General features: G+C 41.2%; 1 protein-coding gene across 2 annotated transcripts in view; it reads left to right on the top strand.

Annotated features, from left to right (window-relative positions):
* Nucleotides 1-17112, top strand: part of AGBL1 (AGBL carboxypeptidase 1) — a 266522-nt gene that overhangs the window by 67689 nt on the left and 181721 nt on the right. For both annotated transcript variants that reach the window (XM_088172621.1, XM_088172620.1), the window contains exons 15-17: nt 2349-2436; nt 8355-8499; nt 12021-12174. In XM_088172621.1, the coding sequence (XP_088028747.1) occupies nt 2349-2436; nt 8355-8499; nt 12021-12174 (387 nt within the window). The remainder of the gene's footprint in view (nt 1-2348; nt 2437-8354; nt 8500-12020; nt 12175-17112) is intronic.

Raw genomic sequence — 17112 nt, 5'->3', positions numbered from 1 at the left:
CATTAGGAGCTGGAAGCACTTGTATGTGTGAAACTGCCTGGATGAGTGATGTGACAAATTAAAAGGCATTTACTCTTTAACCCGAAGGGATGAAGTTCAAGTATTCATATAGGCCTCAATTGATTTTTTTTGGTCATCTTATATCAGTGTGGTGTGTGTGGTAGGAGCCTGAAAATGAAGGATGTTGATGTCCTATTTTAAACCACGATGCAATGGTTGATGTCACCCTTAGTGGCTTCACTCTTGTAGCCAGAGATTCAGGCTGTTATTGGTGGAAGGTTGTTATCTGCTGGCTTGGCTGTTGTCAGCATTTATAATCTCATTTTGTGTACCTGAAACTGCACATGACTCACATGTTCAAGCATGCAATGAAAAATATATTTGGAAGAGAAATGTGAAAATACCATCTGGACTAAGGAGGGAGGCTAAGCCATGGCTGGCTTTTGGATGGCTTGTTTGTGGGGTTGGCTATTAACAATTCCTCTGTGGGTTCCTTCTGCTGCTCCAAGCAGGCAGTGAAGCTCCAGCTTTTCTGGCTTGGCTGAGTAAGGCTCACTACCCCTTCTAGCACATGCATAGCATTACCACAGAGCAGTGGTAAGAGATGCTGTTTATTTGTCACATTCCCTCTGCACTTTCCTGGGCTAATGCCCACACTCTGAGACAAAAAGCCTCCACTTGTGATGTAGTGCCAAAGTGCCCTGGGTGGCAATTCTTTACAGCTCCTGGTTACTTGTCTGGTTTGATTTTTCTCATTTGCTCTTGATTAGATGGCACTGTGTGACTTTCAAAACAAGAAAAAGGATATTTAATGAAGTAGTTGTGGCCAGGAGCAGAGCAAGACAGGAGGTGCAGCTTCCACCTCTCTCTTTCCCCCTCTTTCAGTAACTTACTCTACCGTGGGAAATAACGGGATTTCATCAGAGCCCTGATTTTAGTTTGTTTTCTAAAACCGAACATTTATTTCCATAGGGGAAGTAAAAAGGAGAAACAGATTTTATTTTTAATTTAAATGAGATGGAAGACTAGTAGCAACCATTGCTCTGAGACAGTTTCATGAGTTCTTTGGACTCGGACAGAAGGGCAGGAGCTGGCACTCAGGATATCAAGACCCCTGCAGAGTCCCACATCCCTTCTCTGATCAACATCTGGACAGGCCTGTGTCTCTTAAAATTTGTGGTGGCCATGTCCTGGTACCAAACACAGAATTGCCTCTTGTACATCACTCATTGCACTGGTTCAGAAAACAGCATTCTAGAGGCTGCTCCTGGCTGTGGTGAGTTAGTGCTGCCCCACAGCACAGCCAAAGGCATTGCTGCTGATACTCCTGGCTCCAGCAGTGCTGGAGAGTTTAACAGAGAAACCCAAAGGAAGCGGGGAACTGAATAGCTGCTAATGCAAATGTGTCATCAGTATTAATGATTTTCAAGCATCACGTCCCCCCAGCACAAGAACAGCTAAGAGAAGGCTTGGGGGGGCATTTTTGTCTTTCCTGAATGCTCTCTCACAGAAGTGATGCCAGCACCATGGCTGGGCTCAGCTGTGGCTGTGCTGGGTCCACTGGAGCTGCTGACAGGAGCCTCCCCTGCAGCCCCCTGCCAGGGACACCCTGTGCAGAGAGCTCTGCTGGGGAGGGCAGCATCCTCAGCCTGCCCTGAGGAGCAGGCAGGGGTGTACAGCAAAGGAAATTGATACAAGGACTCTCTGCAGATGGGCTGGCTTGATGGAGCTGTGAGTAATGATGTGCAGCTCAGATCAGAGAAAGCCTTGCCCCTCAGGGCATGGAACTGTAATATTTTGGAGGTCAGGAAGAAGTCGTGCTCTAGGATAGTGCAGTACAAAGATGGATGCTATTGTTAGCAGCATTTATGGCACTTAGGTGTTATTTAGGTCTAATAGTAAGTTTAAAACCTTCTAGTTTTGCTTGTTGATTTCAGAAGGCGGGATACTGGATGCACCACAGATCTCTGATGCTATGGTAGGATTAGGAGTTCAATAATAGTGCATCCAAGCATGAAATATTGGACTAACCAGGTTACTGATCTTGTTGATGCCTTGGTTCATATTATTTTCTTTCTCTTCCACTGTTTGTAAACAAAATGGTTTGCAAAGGCCAGAAGAATAATTTATTTTTTAATAAACTCTATTCAGCTCATTTCTTCTGGACGGGCTTTTTCTACACACATGGCTGTCTCAGAACAAAACACTTTGGGCTTTGGGAATGCATAAACTATCAGCAGACATCACTGACAAAATAATGATGATGCTTCTTTAGGCTTTTTCTTCCCACTCCTGTCTTTTCCAGCCAGGGAAGTCACGTCACCTGAAGCTGTCTTGTTTTTCTGCAGGAATGCAGCTGGTCATGTACTCAGTGAGGGAAGCTCTGCAGGGCAGACCTCGCTGGATTCGGGCAGGCCAGGAGATCTGCTACTACAAGTAAGTGCACTTTTGGTGAACAATGTGTGCCTTCCTTTCTGCACTGTTTCACTCCTGTTAGCTGCACTGATGTCATGAGCCTCTTGCCACCAGTGCCCCCTATTTCAAATGTCTCTGAATTGGTGCTGGCTCAATGTGTTATGTGCTTCCACCTTCAGAAAACAGCCACAAGTGAGGTCTCACTATTAGATGCCAGGAAATATGCAGAATTCTCTTGCCCAGGAGGAAGGAGAAGGAAAGGAGAAGTAGTGTAGTTGTTTTTACCCCTGTCTGGGAAGAAAACAGCCGGATGGGATCATTGTTTTTCTGTTGCATACTCTGAGTTTTGTAAGAGATAAAGGAGCTGAGGAGAATGGGTTGGATATACAACAGTGGTGTAAAGGAATCCTGACAAGCTCACTGCTGATATCTGTGCAAGTTCCCTGTTTCAGGCTGGTTTTGCAGTGTGCCAGAGCCTCAGAAGAAAATTCCAATTTGTCCCATTTTCTGTTGTAATTGTCTTTTTTTCAGGAGTGGGGTAAGATTGAAGGCACAGATTATCCTCTCTCAGCCTAGCATCTGTCCACAGCAATTTGAGTAGCTATTTTATTTGTTTCAAGTACTCTTTGCTGACCTTCATGTGCCTGACCTTAACGTTTTCTACCTCAAGAGCTCACATATATGATGCAGTGGCTTTCCTTTACATGCCTGTAATGTCTGACTTCTCTGAGCACGGGCAGGCTTTTCATGCTGGGTACCATTGCAGTGGCTTCCCATATCATTAACAAGGCTGCTATTGTGCAGTGATTAAACAGCAGCTGACTTCCAAGATTAAGCCATGATTGTGCAATTAAGCCTGTAATCAGATTCTTGTTCAGAATATATGAGAGAATTGTTTTATTGATTTGGAATATTCTGTTTTTTCTCGCTGTACATTGAATTATGTGTCAACGTAATCATCTAGGATAAGTACTTGTTGTCTCTCATTTATTGTGTGTTCCTGGTTCTCACATATTTTTGTATACACAAGAATGTGCATGCATGCACATAAATACAGTTTTACCTCTACTGAAACTTTAATGTTTTTATTTCAGTGATTATAAAAGATTCTCAGTCATTCCAAGTTGTAGGGGGGAGGAACGTGAAACTAGTGTGGTTTGGGCTGCTCAGGCTTTGTCTCAGAAGAGAAGGAGATGGGATTGCTACAGTGATCACACTGCCAGTATTTGGGGAAAGAGCTCACTTCAGTTCCATTCACCCTGGTCACAGATATCCTAAGGTGGGGCTGCATATTTTGAAGGGAACTTAATCCAATTATTTTTACCAGGAGTTATTAATAAATATGGGAAAAGAGTGAAAAATACAGAGGAACCCAGGGATGCCTTTACTTGCTTTTTGCAGCAGGGCCTTTACTGAGAGACACCTCTGAGCTGAAGGACAGGGGGAGGAAAAGCTCGTTGGTGAGATGTCTGTGTGAAGCAGGCTGGCTGATCTTTGGCATTTTTCTTCCCTGAGGATGGGGTAGTTCACTCATAAAGATGAATGTTGTGGCACAGCTGTGTCACTGTGTACCTTCCTCGTATGTCTCACAAGAGTTTTTGTGTTGTGGAGAATATTAGCAGAGCTCTTGTCAAAAAGTAGCTGAGTGACACTTCTGCTCTGTTTTATTGCCTCTGTGAAGTGACAGGATACACCCATGATAAACAGTTGCAGTTACAATAAGATCATCTAATTCTCTTGCTGTCTTGGCAGCTTTTATGCACTGAATAATATTCCTTTCTGGCAAATTATTTAAGGAACAATGGCAGCTGAGTGTTGAATTGGTGACAATGTGCCTGTGCCTTTGGTTTCATGGCTCATTCTAAGCGTATTATCTAACCCTCAGCTTTTTCAGACAGTCAGGTCAGATAGTAATGAGGTACATGGAGTGTTTTGTTCTCACATCAGCACTAAAAACTTGGCTGTTTAGTGATCATAACGATGTCAGAACTAGGTCTTCTCTTTTCACCATCTTTGTAATCACATTAGATGAAATAAACATCATAACATTAGCAGGTCACTTCTCATCTCTAATGATATCTGTGAGAGGGTGAGACATCAGTCTCACTCTGAGAGCACCTGGCCTTTGCAGTGTGACTTAATGGCACAATGGCTGGGGGAATATTCTACTTCAGCTGGAATTCTTCATGAAATATTGACAACAAAAATACCTTCTCATGGATTTGCCCTTCGGAAAGGAAGTTGTGTTGTGCATTTTGTGCTCTCCAATGTGGCAGACCCCAAACTAACAGCCATGCCCAGTAAACTGTTAAATACTGCTTTTTAGGCAATGAACCAGGGTGTTATTAAAGTATCCTGCACGTAATAGCCACACTTGTAGATATTAGGAGGTCTAGACATGGAAAATGAGGACACCAAACTCCAGGTGGGAAGTATTTTGGATTAAGGGAATACATCAACAGATTATGAGAGATAAATATTTTACTTTCCATTTGAACTCTGTTTTGTAGTGACCCAGAAGTCTGGGATATTGATACTTTCTTTGGCCATTTTAGTCTAAGCTGAAAATGCCATATTCCATCATCTAACAATGCTTTTTACTACACTAAATGCTGCAGATAGGAAATCTAAAGATCAGATGGCCAAGAAATATTGCTCCTGAATCACTTGGTGCTTTTGATTTCCTCAGTTACAACCCAGCTCCTTTTCTGCCTACATCTTTGTCCAAATTGCTTCACCTGTCTGTATGTTTCTCCACCAACAAAGGATGGAAAATTAGAGTCTCTTATCTGCCACCCAAAGAATGGGATAGATAAATGGGAAAACATGTTTTAATCAGACAATGTTTGCAAAGATTTATTTTTTTTTAAGCTCAAAAAATTATCTTGCAGAGTAAAAGAAAAGTAGTATTATGATTATTGTTAATTAATTCTTCATCACTGCTTATGCTGGAAATATAATACTTGTGCATTTTTTTCTGAAGGAGAGCAGTGAGCAAAGTGATTTCACTACTACAGTGACAGTAGGTACAGCTTACATGTTCATTGAGAAAACTACACTTTGGTCTCTTTTTTTCTTTGCAATAACCAGTGTGTTTGCTTCTAGAAAGCATGAGAGATTTTCAACATGTTTTTGAAAGAGAAGACAAATAAGGTAGTGGCGACCAGATGTTGCCAGAGTTTTTTATTCCTTTCCTTTTCCTTGCTTGTTACTTTAGGCTCCATGCTGATATGGTAGGGTGTTGTGATGAAAAAGTGGTGAGGAACTAAAAAACATCAATCTGGTGGAGGAAAAAGGAAGCAATAGAGCTATTTTGGCTTGACAGCAGTAGGAGGAGAGGGAGGCACAGAGGAAAAATGTTATTTTTTTTAGCTTTCTTTTAAAAATACTCAGAGCTACTGCTTTGTATGACGGATTGTGAGGAGCCCAGATTATATACAGTAAAAGTACATGATCATTTACACTGCTTACACACAGGGGCTTTTTCTTTTTCATGCAAGAGTGAAGAATATTGAAGCTTCCCAAAGCCACCTGTAAACTTCCTGTTACTGCCAGATAGCTTGCTATAGATTGAAACAGATGTCAAGAAGTGATTCAAAATGTCTTTTCTGGGTGTGTAGTTAGGTGGAACAGCAGAGATGCTCAGAACAAGGATGAAATGTGCTGCTGAGCAGTGCTGTGGGAGCTGGGCAGAGTGAGCAACACTGAACCATCAGTGTAGCATCGAGGTCAGAGGTGTCTCCTGCTGCAAAACCCCTGGGTTGAAGTGGCCATTTCAGGTAGGAGGGGACACTTGGCTGCAGAATTACAGACTACAGAGGGAGAAGCCTTTACTTTGGAGTGTTAGGGGCAGGTGGGAATAATGTCTATGTGAGATATTTAGCCATTATCTGCCTGCAAAGGTCTGCTTCTTCCCACACCTCTAATTACAAATGTGAACTTGGAGGGGAGGGCTTGGAAGAATTCAGCACTTTTGTGACTACTCGTTATGAATAAGGTGATCTAACCTTCCAGCTGACACTGAGTATAATAGAGGCCATGGACATGAGCATTTTCCTTCTGCACCATGCAGAAAATGGTTCTTAATTATCCTTCATTGTCAAAATTAACAGGAACTATAATAAATGTCATTGTTCTGACTTAAAAAAAATACCAGACTTTAACCCTTGATCCAGTGAAATACATATATAAATGCTAAGTACATGATTCCGTATTTGCGAGTTTATTGATTTTTTTTTCTCTTTGAGTCTTTGTCCAGTATTAAGGTGCTTTATTTGCAAAGGAAATGTTGGGGTAAAGGGTTCAACTGAGAATGAAATCATAGGCTTTTCAGATTGCTACTGTGACTACATGGTCCTGCACTATCTATTGATCCAGTCAGTATCACTCACCCCACGTGTTCCTAAATATTGAATTCAAGTGAAAACCTAGCAGCATTGTATTGTCTCTCCCTTATGAAAAAGAGCTGATTATTTTGGAGAATTTGACAAGAATAATTATCTTTTCTCTCCACCCCTTTGAATAAAAATGAACGGCAGCAAAATAAACTAGTATTGTAAAATTCAGGAGCTGAAATTGCATCTTTTGGATCCCTCTTCTATTTTGCATTTTAATGCAACGTTGATGATAACATTTGTCAAAGAAACCTCACAGTCCTTCAGAATCAGAAGGTTTGGCAACAGCATAATTGGTGCAATGTGGGAAAAATATTGTTTGAAATGTACTTATGGATGCAATTTGCTCTGAGGCTTCTCCCTAAAGTGCATGATTTGTCACTTCATCTCTGCTGAAAGAAAACTTTCCTACTCAGCCTGAAGTCATCTCTTCATCAGAGTAGGTCTCCTGCAAGAGAGCAGGTCCTGACACTAGACTGAGGAGCTTGTTAGAAGATTTTGCAGTTTAATTGAAGGCAGTGTCAAGGATTTTGTGCCCTCTCAGACCTTGTCAGCGTTGACCAGCCTCACCCAGAGCTCTGTTGTAGTGAGGCTTCAGCTCAGGCACTGCTGTGTCCCTGCTGCTGTCCCTGCTTTGCTGCACATCCTGATCTGGATCCCGGCCCATGACCTGACCTGCCTCAGCACCACAGTCTTGTCTGAACATCTGGAGCTGTGGCTGAACCCCAGGCTTGCCCTGCTCAGGTGCTGTGGGAGATGACCCTGCCTTGAGAGTTCTCTGCTCTTCTGGCTTCCATGTCAAGCTCAGCTCGCCGTTTTTTAGGGAGCAGCTGGTCCTCACTGTTCCCTGAGAGGTTCAAGTCTTCAAAAACGAGGAATACAAAGAAGAATTTTTGGGTAGGTCACAACTGGAAAATCTGTATGAAGTCACTTCTCCTTCATGCACAGTCTCTACCCAAACCCACTCTCCTTCCTACTCAGCAAAGTGCCTTCGTTGTTATCTGAAATATTTTTATGTATGTCCTATTTATTATTTATTTTTATTCCTGAAATATCACTTTTCTTCCTGTGGTAGAACTGAATAGTTGCTTTGGCAGGGTGTTCGTATTTTATAAATCTCCAGACTTTTTGCAGAGTATTTTCTCATGGCATTGTTCAGGGCTGTGAAAAGGAACCTGCATCTCTGAGCAAGATAATGTGGATATCTGAAGAAATACAGCAATTTCAGCTGAATGCATAGTTTAAATATGTCTGGACTCTGCTATATGAGCTACTATTAGCTGACTGCTTCTTTATTTGCATCTTAACAAAACATTAATGGAGCATTAATGGATGTTATTTCCCTAGGAGAGTGCTCCCATCCCTCAGAAGCACGACTGGCTGTGCCCTGCAGTGCCACGTGCAGTTCTGCCTCCTAACTCCCGGCTGGGCTTTGTGTCCTCTTGTGTGGATGCTTCTCTGAATGCTTATTTTTCCCCATGGCTGCTTCATATGCACATCTAGAAGTGAAAAGCATTTACTTTCCTCCTCTTTCTCTTCTTGCAGAAACCACTACCGCTGCAGTGCAGCTGCAGGAGGAGGTGTGAGGGGAAGGTTCTACTACACCCTCACCTTCAGCATCAAATTCCCTCACAAAGATGATGTCTGCTACCTGGCCTACCACTACCCCTACACCTACTCCACAATGATGGTAATTCTGGCTTGTCCACCTAGATAAGATAATGGCCCTGGCAGGTTGGAGCTGCTTGGGTATGTGTAGATTTTGAGATGACACAGAGGATTGCTTTCTCACCTCCTCACCCCTGGGAGTGTTCAGGGTCAGCTTGGATGGGGCTTTGAGCAACCTGGTCTAGGGAAAGGTGTCCCTGCCCATGACAAGGGGATTGGAATGAGATGATCCTTAAGGTCCCTTCCCACTGAAAGCATTCTGGGATCATGATGGTGTAATTGCCTTGTTTACAGCTGCAGCTCCTGCCAGCTGTAAAGCCCAGAATGCTGTAAGAGTAAAGACATTTCTCTGTGGGATGAGCTGATCACAAACCATTAGTGCTTATTCCAGCCATAATACAGACCAAAGGTGTCTCCACTCACTTGGGGTGGCAGGATCCTCCTCCTGAAGGGCTGGGAAGCAGAGGGCTAAACCTAATGACAACTCAGATGTGCTGCCTGATCCTCCTCTGACCCAGGGTTTTCAGAGCTGCACTCAGCATTACCAGGCTGCTCGACCTCACCTGATACTTCACCAGCTCTTTCCTTGCAGCCAGCTGTGTCAGTAGGAATTTGTGACACTCCAGTGCTGTCAGTACAGAAACTAAAAGAATACAACTCCACAGCACAAATTTAATTATTGAGTTGTACCAAGTTTTTTTGCTGGGCACAGGTTTGTTTTCCACAGCTTTTTCTGTGGAAAGGGGTGGATGGTAAGGGAATTTTCTGGGAAATGGATCCAGTGTGCTTCCTCTATAATTGATGAAGGGGAGACCAGGGTCTGAAGGGGAGATAGGATAAAAGAAGTGAAATAAATAGTTCTGGGAGTAGCTTTGCTTTGATGCTAAAGACGAGAATGATGTTACTGTAGATGAAACCATGCAGTTCCAGTGGATCAGCTTCCCTTCCTTCTCACCTCAATTTCCATTATCAACACATTCTGATTTGGGCAGTACATGCTGCTGTGGGCTGGTGGAGTTTGAGGTCCCTGTGTTTTTTACAGTGATATCAGTTTGCCATGACCAGATATTGGAGGCTGTGCTTTCCAGGGGATGGTGTCTTCCCCCAGGACTTGCTGTGCTGCCCAGCACGCCAGCAGAGTGAGGCTTAGATGGATTCCCACTCAAGAAAGCCTCTTGTCAACTGTTTTGCATCCCATTATAGACATTCAAAGAAACTGCTTCCAATCTGGAAGAAGGCCAGTCCAGCCTTCAGTCCAAAACATGTCTGTCAGCTCACTTCTTATCAGTACCTCACCAGTTACTCCTGAAGTTCTGTGGGGAAGAGTGTATGCTCCAGTGGTGGGGTCTGACCTTTAGCCCTGAAGGCACAAATATCTACAGTCTGCAGGGTAAAAAACACATGCAGTACTGAAGAATTGGTTGGACTTATTCACCACCATACATTTCACATGAATGCAATGCCTCATCATTATTTTACTGTTATTGATTTCTATCTTCTGCTGGCACAAAGCAAGACAGACTTGGAGAGTTTGTGTGCTCTGGGAATCACTGAATATCTCACCTGCTCCTGAATGAATAGAATAGAGATGAAGCAGATGTTATTCCTACGCTTGCAGGACCAGGTCTTTAAGTATTTCACTGTCTCTTCAAATAAAATGCTCATTGAAGTTAAGGGGAATTTTGCCCCAAGTAAAGTTTAAATTAACTCAGACACAATAAGGATCATAAAATTTGCTAAATGGGAATTATGGGTGGAAAAGGTTGATAGATTGTCATGTCCAGCTCTAACTGGACACTACTAATAATTCTGAAAGGCTTTTTTGCTTGGGCTAATTTAAAATGTAAAGTGATGTGCTATACACATTTCCGTTTTACTTTTATTTCCACAGTAAATAAACTAAATCAGGTTTGTGCATCAGTAGATTGCATTTTAAAGCATTTGTCCACTGGTGAAGTGTGTGCGTTTTACATATCAATTATAAGTTAAAAGTGATTATGAACCCAAGGGCTCAATTAAAGACATAGTGCTTTGGGGAAGAAGATAAACTTGTATATGGAGTTAGTAATTTGAAAATGTTTTTAAATATCATATATATTTAATGGTTATAGGCATATTTGCAGGAAATATTGCAGAATCCTATTTGAACTGGATGCACTCTGCAGTTCATTACTTCTTGTCCATTAGTAATTACATTTCTTTTATGAACAGTAATTTATCTATTTTTACATCACAGTATTAATTGTTTTGATATCTAGCTGAAATCTCTGTGGTAGCTGTACCCAATTAAGTTTCACTGGGTACCAGGAACATAAGTAAATGATGATATTGAGTTCACTGTATCTATGTGGGGTTGTTAAATGCATCTAATAATTGAATTTACTTTATAGAGCTGTATTTTAATTGTTTTATAGCAGAGCTGACGGTAAATTTCAGTTCTGTGTTTACACGGCTCTGTTTGGATGCTGGGAAAGCAGTCTGAAACACGGTGAGCTCCGAGCTTTGAAGAACAGGAATGTGGCGTCCCATAAATGTGGATTAAAATTTAGCTCTGACTCACGGAGACAAACCATCCCCCTGTGAGGGTCACTGAGTGAACGGATGTGTTTTAGTTATTGTTAGGACATGTGTGCTCAGTGCACCTCTTCCTACCAGCTGGGAGACCAGTGGTGTTGCCCAGCCCTGAGCAGCCCCTGCAGGGGCACTGCTCACACTCATCACTTGCAATGCAAACAGAGAACCACACTTCGTCTGCTGTGTGGGTGACAAGTGGCTCCATCTCTAATGAGGTGATTGCAATTTGTTCCAAAAAGTCTTCCTTCTAAGCTGCCAGTTCTTTTTCTCAAATTTCTCAAGAAACTGTTGGACTTTAGAATTGTTTAAAACTGTCATAAACTTTGGTGGTGGAGGGGGGGGGGGAAATCTCCCTTTTTAAATAACTTCTTGGAAAGACACTCTTGAAATTTCCCACTACTGATTGTACAAAATGTTGTTTCGATATAAACTTTTTGGCTGCCTCTAATATGGAGTTGTCACTGAGTTTCACTGGCATGTGCTTGACAGCTAAGCAATCAGTTCTGTAAATGTTCAAAGTGGTAAATTTTCTCACGTTTCTACAAAACCGTTATTAAAATATAAAGAGTAAATGCTTCTCTTTTGAATTTCATGTATGCATAGAAATTTCATTATGCTAACAAAAGCACCTAGGAACTGTTCAGGCAAAATCATAGAATAGTTTGGGTTGGAAGGGACATTTAAAGGTCATGTGTTCCAACCCCTCTGCAACAAAAAGGGACACCCTCAAGTAGATCATGATATAAGAATAAATATCCTGCACAGCTTCAGTGCTTCTGGGATGCATTGTGAATGGCTTGTGCATATTTGTGGGATGTAAAAGGTGGTGATATTATCTGGCAGAAGAGAGGAACTGGGAAGTTAGCAAGATGCAAAATGAGTATCAAAAATAATATACAGCTCCTGGAAAAAAATCAGGTTATAGAGTGTGAACTCCTTTATAAATCTGCTTCCTTGCTTCTTTTTCAGTCCCATCTTGATATCCTGGAACAAAATAGGAATCCTAAGAAGGTTTACTGGAGGCAGCAGACACTCTGCCAGACTCTAGGAGGAAATCCATGCCCATTGCTCACAATCACTGCCATGCCTGAGTCTAAAAACAGACATGACCTGGAGCAATTCTGTAAGTAGCCCAGTGAAGCATTAAAAAATATGCTGGTGAGTTGTGCTCATGTCAAAAGTGACAATAGCAACCTATTTTGTGAATGTGCTGATTTTCTTGTCTTTCTCATTTTGGAAAAAAAAATATAAATATGAGGAATAACCAATTATGATGATCTTTAAAAATTTCAGGTTTGCATGGAGGAGGGAGGAGAACTGATTCAATTTTGTATGTCTAATTTCTCTTCAATGATGTAAAGCATTTGAAAAGTTCAAAATAAAGTATCTCCTAGAGCAAAAGACTGTGAAATAACTAATTCAACAAGATTTTTTTTAATTTTGGGATTTCTTTTTTAATTATCTTTGTATTTTGAAATCTTAAATTTGAAAAAAAAAAAAATCCCCAAACCAAGCTAACCATTGCTGGACCAGCAATTGAAGTGTTGTGGTGACATTCCAGCTCCTCCAGTGTGCCCAGTACATCCATCTGGACACAATATACCTCTTCTAATTCTGTCTGAGACCATACTGATGATGTACTGTTTAATGGTAAATATTATATTTGCCAATTTATATCTAGAGCTGGTTATTTTTCATTGTGAGAGCCAGAGATTTAGACATTCAGTGGCCTTGATGAAAAAGATTAAGATCAGTATGTTTCTGTAACTCAACAGCAAGTGATAAGATTCTGATTAGCATCACATTGGGTTAGCTTTGATTACAGAGCCTAAATCATTAACTACTTCTATGTAGCTTGATTTTTTTTTTTTCTGAAATCAGGAATAAGGTATGCAGTGAATTTTATCTCTTCAAACATAACACAAGTTGAGACCTTTGAGACTTGTGAATATTTAAATGGTCTTAAGATCTTTTTGGATGTTAAATGAATAGTTTTCATTACCTCACTTAGATATTAGGCTAGAAGAATCCAAAGGGATTCTGTGACATGAACCACAGCTCTCGTTGCAGACTTCTTCTAATTTAAAGAGAGCTGAAATATGAGAGTTGGTGAAAGTTATTGCAATCTTTTTTGGTCCAGGTTTAGAACAGAGTGACTGCAGCTATGCTGACATTACAGTGTAATCATCACAGCTCATACCTTTTTTTACTGTAATAACTTGATTACAAATTCAGCTTTTGCCCTGCATTAGCAAATTTATATCATGAACATGATTTTCTCAGTTGAAATATTAAAGCAAAATAGCCAAGTACAGGCTACATGGGGAATTTATAATGTACATGCACAGCTTTAATTGTGGCTGTCCATGCCTGGCTTGAGGAGAGAATTCCTTAAGCACTTTTTTCCCATGATAATGATGATGCAGAAAACCAGTGGGTGGGAGTTGGGGAAGGTTGGTTATCTAAAGCAGCCTGTGGCACATGGCAGGTGATCACCTGTTATTTGCTGACACCTCATGGCAGAAGGTCTCAAGGGGGCAACTGAAAATAGGTTGGAATATTTTATCTGAGGATTGGAGCCTTCTGGAAGAGGCACATGGTGAAGAAGATTTTCTGCCCAAGTGAGAAACCCTTTCCAATGGTGGTACAAAGCAAAAGCTGAGCTAATGTTTGGGTTTATCTAAGCAAGGGCTTGAAGTGAGTCAGTCAAATGAGGAATCAATATCATAAACACTGGACTTTTGCTCTTTTGGCTTTGAAAGGACTTTCTGAAAGGAGTGTTTTGCCATAAGAAAGCAAAAAAAAAATCAAGAAAGTATTGTGATATAAATGTTACCATATTGGGAGGCATGGCCATTTTCTGGATCATTGTATTCTCAGAGTGTGTTAGACTGCTTCTTGCAGTGTTGGAAGAGAACCTGGCAGGTTTTCAAAGGTTGTTAACCTATCTGCAAAGACAAGGCTTTGCTTGCTTATTCAGCCCAGTTTTGCTGAAAGATTCATAAAGCATCTATGAACAATTCAACAGACACTTTTTCTGAATGCTTCATACTGTTCAATATACTGCATCTAGGTTCAAATCCCAATTATGTGGCTTAAGTCCTCTTTATTTTCAATATAAATAAATATCTCCTGCCTTGTGGCAGTACATGGAGCCAGTGGGAGCTTGTAGTTCTCCCTGAAATGCCATGAAATCCTGTGCCACTAAACCGTTCCTCTGAAGCCTTGCTTTGCAATAAGATTGCAGACGTTCTGTATCTATCCATGAGACCATGGAACTCAATCAAAACAGAACATGTTGTTCAGTTGGACCCCAGTTGTCCGACTGAAAAATAAATTTTTTGGGGGGAAAGACATTGTCAAGGCAACGCAGTCTCACTCAAGTTTTCAAGACTGTAAAAGTAAACACCACTATTCTTAAGTGATGAAAATATTTATTGTTTTATCAAGTGGAAGAACGGTAAGGCAGCACACCATGTTTTATGCTGTGGGGATGCCTGTAGGCAAATCTGAATAATCATGTATGTGCTTATTTTGTTTGAGTAGTTTGGATAATTATGGCTTTTGGGGATGCACTTAGTCTAATTTGTGCTGCTTTGTGTGGCTTTGATCAGCAGTTACTTCTCAGTTTCCTCATTTTGTATGACATACCCATCTTTCTGTGAAGTGTTTTGGCTGATGGAAGGACCTGTTTGTCAATGTTTTCCATGCTAAAAACATCACTCAAGAGTAGCAACTTAGAGCTAAATATGAAGAGACCAAAGGGTGGAGGATTTCCCTGCAATAAACCCCATGTCTTTGTACAGTCTCCATGCATGGGTATTCCAGCTTGAGAAGGAACGTGGCGCTCCAGCACTGAGAACTTGGCACGTGGATAATGAATAAAAATGGACAGCCCTTGATTTTTCCTTCTGTTCCAGGCCGTTGCATAGTTTTCATGAGCTATAGTAATTTTGATTTCCCGTTAAATTTATGTTGCCTTTGTTACATGTGTTAATCTGTACCTTGAGAGTTTCTTTTCAGCAAAGCCAGTGGCTCAAATCTCACCAGGACTTTGTAGCTGCTGTACATGATCATATTGAAATAATCTAAATCTTTCCTAAGTATAGGCACAAAGGGATAAGGAAACTTCACAGCTAGAGGCATTGGGTGGGTGAGGAGTACTGGGAGGGCAGCAGGATCAGCCTGGTAGGAGTGCAGTGGGAAGGAGTTATTTGGTATTGGAAATGCCCAGGGAGAGTGAGGGCACGGCACCCTCTGTGTCAGCTGTGCTTTACTTCCTCAATTCATTCAGATTGCTCTTGTCAGGCTTCAGATTAATGTAGTCCTAGGTTAAATTTGTCTGAGTTAAATTTATTAACGTGCACCTTGTTAATAGGAAGCACAAGCCATGCTGAAGGGAAGAAAAATGGGCTACTTCTTTCTTTCATTATGCCTTGTTTGTGTGAGGCTTTGATATTCACTTTAGGCTCCTTTCTCCTTCCTCTCTTTTTATTTGCCCTTTATATGACAGTTGTGTAGTGAATAATTGTTATTATATGTTCAGTTCTGAAATTGGTGTGAAGACAGAAGTGAGCTGGGAGCTCTTGGGCTTCCTGTGCTTTTACTCTTTGTTCATGCAACCACTCAGTTACAATCAGCACAACCTCCACTCCAAATTGATCCAGGTTTGTGGGTACCTGGGGCTGGTCAGTGGTCCTTGCTGGGCTTTGCAGCTCCATAGACTTGAACAAATAGAAACTGAGAGGGTCTATATTGTTTTTTTTTTGTGGTTGCTGTTTAGCTTTAAACTTACCTTTCCTGCTATCAGATGAAGAAGACTCAGCATCCAGCTAGTGCAGATGTCTTTAATACCCATTCTAACTGCAATATCCTCCATAGTCTTGTGATAAAGGTAAAATCATTCTGACTGTGTGGGTGACTTTATTTCTGGCTATGTTAGGTCTGCTGATGAGAGTTTAAGGGACTTTTGAAGGGAGGGCAATTCCCAACATCTTTTCAGAGCATTCTTGAATGCAGAAACAAGGAGAATGATGAAGCTTCCAAATCTTGGTGCCAACTCCCCACTTCATGAATTAATAGGTGTTTGCAGAGCTCTGATTTTCTTCAGTTTGCCACACACACACAGAGCCCAGTGAAGGCAGTGTTAGCAGCATGTATGTGTACTCAGTAATAGTTTGCAAACTCTTAATTCACAGTATTATTTATGCATGTGTGCAGTGTGTAACTCCACTAAACTCCCTGGCAGACAGCTGAGTAGACCCTGCAAGCAGTAGGATACTGTTGTAAGTGACAGAGCAAATGGACAGATTAACTCTTCAAAGAAGTGTAAGGAAAATATCTAAACACTGACGCACAGGCAGTGATAAAATTGTCTTCTTGTTAAGAAAGTAAAGGACACTGATACGTTGCTAATGCTGACAGAGTGCTGGAATTAAAACCACCAAGAGCAAAATGATTGGTCAGAAAAGAGCAGAGTACACTCTACGCTGCCATGTGAGTGTTTTTCAGGAGGTGTTTCCTGGCTTTACCCTGGGTTAGGGTGGATTTTCCCTCACCTTTATTTAGGGAAGGGAAGGGGAAGGACACCTCTGAGATGTGATGTAGTGTAGGTGTCATTCTAGTTAGTGCTAACACAGAGAAATGACTCAGTCCCAAAGGAATTGCACAACTCTCTTCATGGCTGATTGTACTGTTGTCATCCCCATTAATAATAGTGATTATTCAGTGTGTTATGTGTATTCCAGAGTCAAAACACCTAATGAGTATCCTTTTAGCCGTGGGTAGCATTATAGATCTGAATTTTGTGGTTTAAAGTTAACCGAAATTGTCTCAGATAATTAGCAGCAGAGGTGAGGGAAATCAAACAAAAATGACACTAGCAAATGGATTTACATCTGTAATACCTGTCACTTTGAGTTGCTCTTCTGTCATCATGTCCTCTTTATGCATGGCTGAGGAAACCATTATGAATATTGTCAAAAAAAAAGAGATAATGACACTTGCTTATCTTAAATGTAGTCTCCTGGGGATCTGAAGCACATTTTTTGTCTAGGCATGT

Source organism: Sturnus vulgaris, chromosome 13 (assembly GCF_052056855.1).
Source record: "Sturnus vulgaris isolate bStuVul1 chromosome 13, bStuVul1.hap1, whole genome shotgun sequence".
NCBI classification, from domain to species: Eukaryota; Metazoa; Chordata; class Aves; order Passeriformes; family Sturnidae; genus Sturnus; species Sturnus vulgaris.
The sequence above is the reverse complement of the archived record's forward strand: the minus strand, read 5'-3'. Positions and strand labels throughout refer to the sequence as shown.